Raw genomic sequence first — 7,384 nt, 5'->3', positions numbered from 1 at the left:
CGGGTAAGAGAGGAGACGGTCACGCATCATACGGTCGAGAGAGGCAAGGATGACTAATGAAGGTGAGGAGACAGCTGTGAACACACGAGCATTACGCTCTTTCCACAGCAGGTAGATGGCTGACTGAAAGTAGAGCTTGATGACTGGAGTAGCATGCGCATCTGCGTTGACGCGAGGTTGATTGATTCAGGCTGCAACAGAGTGTAGATCAGCCTGAGGAAAAATCCAAACTTCAGTAGCAAAAGGCTCCTATATCAAGCGAGAGAAAGAGCACTCAAAGAAGAGATGATGGTGAGTCTCTATTTCCAGATTACAAAGGATGCACGTTCCGAAGACATTTAACCCCCAACGCCTCAAGCGATCCTTGGTTGGCAGTCTTCTCCGCAAAGCCAACCATGATATAAACGCATTACGTGGAATATGTTCCTTGAACCAAATAGTCTTGTATTTATAAGAGTCACAACTTCTAAAGCTTTTGATACCAATCAAGTTTTTAAATTTTTTAAAGTAACAGTTACAATTTTTAAAGCCAAAATCTATACAGCGACAAGTCTAAAGACCGTAAGTCTCTTCTCATTTGCTTGAATCTCATGCCATTTTTTCATTATTATTAGTAGTTTCTACAATCACATACAAATAATGGAGATAAAAGATAATTAATGAACAAAAATAGAAATATAATTCATAAACTAGTATTACCTCCGTACTACTACGTACGGGCACTAATATAAAATATGTTTATTTTGAACATACTATTAGAATTTATAATTAAGATAACATTAAAATTTTGATGTTTATAATTTACAACAGTTCAATATAGACACAAAATATATAATGTTAATATTGTTTCAAAACCAATATAATCAGTAAATATGATCGAACAACAAAAGTATATATCTTACAACAGTACAATTTGTCAACTTAGTTTTGAGGTTATTATATTTTGTAGTCATTTTCTTATTCTCTCACTCATGTTTATTTTTTTGGTCATATTCTTTTATATTTCTTTTTATACAATGATGCTATTTGCTTCGGCATTTCTTTTTATGAGGGAATCTACAAATTCAATAAAACTATTTAAGAAAAAAAAAATCAGAAGTGTATATTGAATAAAAAAATAAGATATCACCACATTTTATAGATTATAAACAGTTAAACACACACAAGAAAAATATGGAATACTTACCGAATCTAGATAATAGACATAAGTCTTCTTTCTCCTACAACCCGAATTTCTTATGCCCTATTTTTTTATTTCTAATTATCACAACATTTTTCCTTTCTTCTTTTCTTCTTGTTGTACTTCTCAAGTTTTATAGGGGCCATGGAAGTGTGATTTAAGGTGAGCCTCTTACTCTCCTTCCCTGAATTATCACCAAAACAAATAAACGTGTTCCATAAATTGATAATTAGTTTAGTCTAGTTTAGTCCATTATGAAAATTAATTGACCTATTGTGTTTACGTACCTTCTTCTCATGTTCTTCAGCATCTAAAATAATAAAAGAAAAGAAATATATAATATCGGTGCTTTTTTCCTTTGAAATGCTAAAATAGATGAAAAAAAGCAAAGCGAGAAATTTTCTAAAATTAAACCATAGAAACAGATTTGTAAAATACCTGTTTTTGTATAACATAGTTAGGGATGGTTATTGTTACCTTTGTTGCTGAAAAAACTTTGATTTGTCATTTATTTATTGGAGAATTAAGCTTTCGAAAGCTTTGAAACATAAACCATGGCTGTAACTGGTGAATCAAAAAAAGAATAAATGGAATAGGAGGAATGAAATAACATGAATGGAATGCAGTAGAAAAATGGAATAGATCCATTCAATTTATTCTTTAACAAAATTGTTATGGAATTGTTTGTTTTGTATTTTGTTTATTTTTTTAAAAAATTGATGGAATGAACATTTCATTCCATTCACGTTAAATGGTAAAACGAATTCATGAAACTAATCGAATTGATCATTCCAAAGTTTTCTATTCCAAAAAAAGGTAATCCAATTTCAGCCCATATGTTTTTTTTTTTTATAGTCAAGGACTCAATAATCGTAAAAAAGAAGAATATGATACAATAGAAAAGCAAAAGGAGAGAAGAAGGAGAGAGAAGGAGCTTAATAGAAAGTAAAACTGTTTTGTCAAACTTATATAAGAACAAAACAGTTTTAAATCGTAACTGTTATTTTAGAACGTGGAATTTTTTTTGTCAAGAAGTGGAAGTGATAATGTGAGAAATTTTAGGGTTTAGTTATTTCGAATTTTAGAAATTTTAGGATCTAACATTATTTTTTGTTGCATTTTAATTTTAATTTTTTAAACAGATGCCATGTGTCAAATTTTGATTCGCTAGGTGATTTGTATTTTAGTATATAAGGATGCGTGTACACCAGAAAATTTGGAATTTGTGTCCAAAAAATGTGATCGATTTATGTAAAAAGTTGCATGAATCTATAACATTGCATGGTATGGATTTTCTTATAAACGGTTCGGTGCTAATCAAACAAAAACGTAAATCTGTTATAAAATGGTAATATAACAAATCAGTGTTAATAACGTAAATAGAAAGAGACTAATACAATGATGTTGAAGAATAACATTTTCTTCACCACATACAATGTCAAGAATGTTCAAACTTCTGCTACGAAGTACCAATAAGAAGAATTCACAACAAAAATCGTTTATTGGAAAAACAAAAAAAAAAACACTTTTCAGAAAAGCCAATTAACACTGATGTTACCAAGCCATATCAAAAGAGGGAACTGGACCAAGGCCAAAAACAGGAGGAGGTAATGATGTCTGCTTGAATCGTAACTCCTAACCTCAGCAAACAGAACACGTTTCATCGTCTTCACCAAGAAAACCCCAGTGCATAAACACGTGCATGGCATCAGCGCATAATACGAGTATCCCCACATGATCTTAGCAAAACCGGCAAGGCATAGACCCGCAAAAGCATAGCCTCCATAAGCCGCAATGTCTAGCAAAGGCGCCTCTGCGCTACCAAGTGATAGAAGCGTTACTTTCAAGAGCATCACTTGCAAAAACCAACCAACCAATCCTTTCACAAACAGCCAATTCAAAGCTTCCGGTGAAAACCTACATGAATTCAGGTTTGAATCATTGAACCATTAAGACTCAAAACGCTGAGAGAGAAGCATAGGGTCATAAGAACATACTTTCCGTCAAGTCCCAGTGAAAGGCCAGCAAGAACAACGTACGTACCAAATGCCATAAAGGGAATGTACAAGTCTGGCGCATTGATATCATAGATGGGAGGCTTGTATGAGAGCCTGCCCCCAACAGGTTCAGAGATTCTAGCCCAGTGTCCCTGATCGTTTGAAGCAGAAGTCACCAACACTAGTTTTAAATCAAAGGTTTCAAACAGAAGGAGAAAAGAGAAGACAAGCTTACCCGGTGAAGGAAAGGAAAGAGAACAACCTTGAGTTTGTTCCTAACATACTGGTCATTCACTTGGAAGTAGTATTGGGGATCAGAGAAGTAACGAGTAATCTGTTCCAATGTTCAAGAAGAAGAGAAACAAGTTCAAAAAGTGAGGTTAAGAGCGACGTGGAATCACCAAAAGAAGTAACACTTACATTGCTCTGCACATACTCAGAGCTTGATCCAAGAATCCTCTCCCCGTAGGCACCCAAACCGCCACGGATAAAACCAGAGGCAGGTCCAGTGAAGGGATTCCCAAACGGACCAGGCTGAGGGTTTCCAGGAGGTCTTGGCATCCCTGGTTGAGGTCCCATGTTATTATTGTACATCCCTGCCTATCAAAACCATTACCACAATTCTCTTCTAATGCCAAATTTCAATATTGTGAGACTAAAATCGATCATCACATGATTCAATCCCCAGATTCTTATATCGACGCAGTCAATAGTCTAGATCACGACAATGCATAACCAATTCAACCCTAGATCTACAACAGTAGAATCCAAATGATCTCGTCTCACAATCTCAATAACACAGGCAATCAAATCCACCGGATCGTAACAGAAGAATACAAAAGAGAAGTAAGAAGTGTGACAACAAATACACACAAAGCAAGAAAACTAACCCGAAGGTGAGGGGAAAGAGATGAAAGCGTCGAATCTGAAATCAGAGCTTTCTTCTACGGGAAACAATGGAACCGCCGAAATGATCTGCGCCGGGTGGGTCGAAGAAAAAGAAGGCCTGTGAAATGTATTCTTAAGTTGGGCCTATAAATATCCTTAATGGGCCTTAATATTCTTGTAACCAAACAAAACGCGAGCAATTCTCCTCAATTAGGTTTAAACGATCCGAGAAACGGAATCTTAAAACCCCCTTTGCCCGTGGAAACCCTAATTTCGCATAAGGATGGCGAAATCGATGAGATGCAAGAGGGTGAAGAGATTGAGAGCTATAAGAAGAGAAATTGTTCAGAAGGAATCATTCACTCTCACTAGAGAAGATGCCAAATCCGCCGCCATTGAAGCCGCACTCGCCGCGCCTAAATTACCTGTTCGTCTACCACCACCTTCCCCGTTCATGGAAGTCGCGACGCCCACCTCCGAGTCAGCCTCTGTCTCCGCCAACGTTATGGGTATAAGTTTCGATTTCTACAAATAAATTAGATTTGTATAGTTTGTTTTGTGTTGGTTATGCTCTTAGATTATGTAATGCTTGAAGAAGCAACGTTTCTGCTTAATTTTAATATCTGAAATTCTATCAGAATCACTTTAAGTTACTTGTTTGATATCTTTGACGCATTTAGATTCACTATTCTTTGATATCATATCTAATGCTTTGTCTATTGTGAATTGAGAAGATTTTTCTGACCTAATGTGCCAAAAGTTTGTTCCTTGTCTCATTGTTTTGAATTTTGTCGCATTTTCATCAAACAAGTATACTGGTTTCGTGCACGCTTATTCTTTGTTTGGGTGGGGGTGGGTCTTTTCGAAACAATCATTTTGACTTGATACTTGCTACCTCTTATTAAGTGTCGGTTAATTTCGGATATGTTCTGTTTTGAATATTATTGTTGTTTGCAGATGTGGAAATGGATGATGAGAAGCATAACAAGTCTCTTAAACCTATCGGGAGGAAGTTAAAGAAGAAGTTTAAGTTGGGGATGAAGAATCGTCGCAGTAAGGGTTTCCTTCGAGGCAAGCGTGTCTAAGTTCCCAAGTTTGGTGTTTACTCCTTGTTCTGTTTAACCTCTTTCATATCTAGATTCCCTAATTGTCTTAGAAAGTGTCTTACGTCGTACTGTTATTTTTTGGGGAGCTTCAGTATTATAGAGAACCTGAAAAAAAAAAATGTGATTTTGAACCTAAGAAGTCTGTTTACGCCTCCAATGTTTCATTTTCTTGCACCAAAACCTATCAACCTTTAGATATGATGGACCCATAATAATCATGCATTGTCTTGATCAGATATGATACGAAATGTACATATAAATAATTCAGTTTGAGCCAGATGTATATAAAGATTTGTAAGTTGTAACAAAAAAAAAATATATTTTTCAATTTTCAGTATAAATCAAGATTCACATTTTTGTTGTTGTTCGGACAACGAGTAACAAAATTACAATTGAAACCAAACAAAAAACCATTTCAAGAAAGATTCTTTTATAAACGGATCAAATTCTGTCACATGGATTTCAAAAATTCTCTCGTGACCCTGTTTTTAGTTTTCATTAAAATTTAAATACAAAACAAGGGGAAATAGCTAAAAGCCCAAACGATTTTGATTTATTTACAATTCATGCCCTTACTAGCTCCACCCATAAACCCGACCCATCTAAAACTCGGATCCTAAATCCCTAAATCGTAACACAACTTCCCCACTTTCTTCATTTCACGATCTCTGAACATTTTGTTCTTCACTCATCAATTCCACCAGCGGAAATGACATCTAAACTAAGATTCACCAAGAAAAAGAAAGAATCTCCACCAAAGAAGAAAAAGAAATCCTCACCGACAAAGAAGAAGGAGGTTGAACCGGCTAAGAAGGAGATGACTTTGTCCACGGGAAAGAAGAAACGGGGTAGATCGTCTTCAGCAGAGGAACACGAAGCAGACGACGGCGGGTCGTCGTCTCAACCCACGAAGCGGCCGCGTCTTACTTCAAACCGTAACCCTAAAAATCTTCAACCTAATCCGGCTGCTGCCTCCGCTTCTCCTACTCTGGCCGCTTCTCCTACTCAACCCGACAATGAGGAGACACCCTTAGGACCACCAGCCACATCAGAAGATCCTCCACCAACGAAGAGACAAAATCCGTCACACCAACAAGATCCTCCGGATGCATCTATTTCCCGGTCTTCCACGAAGGGCGGGACACCTTATTCGGAACAAGGAGACAATGAGGAAATGGGATCGCATGGTGAGCCTCCCAGATCACGAGAACCTAATGCTACAGAAGAGCAAATAATGGTAAGAAATCATTTTGAAGTCAGTTTTTGTAATATGTTAGAACGTAGATATATTGTATATAGATGCACTAGTAAACCTAGTAGTACTTAAAGATAAGTGTGACTTGTACAAATGAAGAAGTTTAAATTGTTTTACTAATACAATATGAAATGAAATGTAAAATTGTATAACTGGTACAACTTCTTAAAAATTTAACTAACTAGAACATGACAATTTTACTCGTTTTATTAATACAACTGTAATATGTAAAACAAGTATCACTCATACATCTTGTAATTATCTAACTAGTGAAACTTGTACAACTGTTATTTGTATAACTAGTATTACTCGTACAACTAGAACCTATCTAATAAGTAATATTTGTACAACTATTATATGTATAACTTGTAGAACATATGTAACTAGTATAACTCGTACAACTGTCCTACGTTTACTTGTATAACTCGTACAACTAGAACATATGTAGCTACAAGTAAAACAAATCTAAGTAGTATAACTTGTACTACTGTTTTTTGTATTACTTGTATAACTCGTACCACTTAAACAAATTTAAGTATACAACTTGTAATACTCGTACAACTACGACTGTAGCAGAACTTGTGTATTACTAGTATAACTCGTATATGTATAACTTGTGTTACTCATACAACTAGAAGTTGTGTAACCAATATAACTTGTATTACCAGAACACTTCATCGCCTTTCTCATTCTCATCCTCTTGAATATGAGGAATAGTCGTCAACTCCTTAAGACCAACCATATCATCATTTGCTCTTGCATCACTAATAATTTCCTCATCCCTAGAAAACATCTCGTTACTTTGGTTTTGTGAGACATATTCTATGAGCTCCACGTGCAAGACAGTACGCCTCTGATTTTTTTCGACTTCCAATAAATATCCTAAAACATCTTCATCATCGAAGATGTAACATGGCCTCTTATCATCCATTCCAAACGGAAAGTAACTCAGCTGAAT

The 7,384-nt window shown here is 35.7% G+C and overlaps 3 protein-coding genes across 4 annotated transcripts in view; 1 reads left to right on the top strand and 2 right to left on the bottom strand.

The window, feature by feature from the left end:
* The window catches only part of LOC106324152 (vacuolar-sorting receptor 6), a 3,754-nt gene extending 3,357 nt beyond the window's left edge, over positions 1–397 (bottom strand). Inside the window, 2 exon segments of the mRNA XM_013762171.1 lie at positions 125–213; positions 315–397. Of these exon segments, the coding sequence (XP_013617625.1) occupies positions 125–213; positions 315–397 (172 nt within the window).
* Positions 398–2,562: 2,165 nt separating this feature from the next.
* On the bottom strand, positions 2,563–4,170 carry LOC106320021 (protein YIF1B). 2 transcript variants are annotated; one of them, XM_013758396.1, is made up of 5 exons: positions 4,068–4,170; positions 3,598–3,777; positions 3,413–3,511; positions 3,178–3,329; positions 2,563–3,097 (listed from the first exon to the last, which is right to left on the bottom strand). In XM_013758396.1, the coding sequence occupies exons 2-5, from the start codon at positions 3,769–3,771 to the stop codon at positions 2,710–2,712; spliced, it is 813 nt and encodes a 270-aa protein (XP_013613850.1). In that variant the 5' UTR covers positions 3,772–3,777; positions 4,068–4,170; the 3' UTR covers positions 2,563–2,709. The 2 variants fall into 2 exon arrangements, with proteins under 2 accessions (XP_013613850.1, XP_013613856.1); XM_013758402.1 differs by having other exon boundaries at positions 3,598–3,773; positions 4,068–4,169.
* Positions 4,171–4,270: 100 nt separating this feature from the next.
* Positions 4,271–5,335, top strand: LOC106320033. Its single transcript, XM_013758407.1, has 2 exons — positions 4,271–4,574; positions 5,023–5,335. Exons 1-2 carry the CDS (start codon positions 4,349–4,351, stop codon positions 5,148–5,150), a joined length of 354 nt encoding a protein of 117 aa, XP_013613861.1. The 5' UTR covers positions 4,271–4,348; the 3' UTR covers positions 5,151–5,335.
* The last annotated feature ends 2,049 nt before the right edge of the window (positions 5,336–7,384 follow it).

Source organism: Brassica oleracea, chromosome C2 (assembly GCF_000695525.1).
Source record: "Brassica oleracea var. oleracea cultivar TO1000 chromosome C2, BOL, whole genome shotgun sequence".
Classification (NCBI taxonomy): Eukaryota; Viridiplantae; Streptophyta; class Magnoliopsida; order Brassicales; family Brassicaceae; genus Brassica; species Brassica oleracea.
The sequence above is the reverse complement of the archived record's forward strand: the minus strand, read 5'-3'. Positions and strand labels throughout refer to the sequence as shown.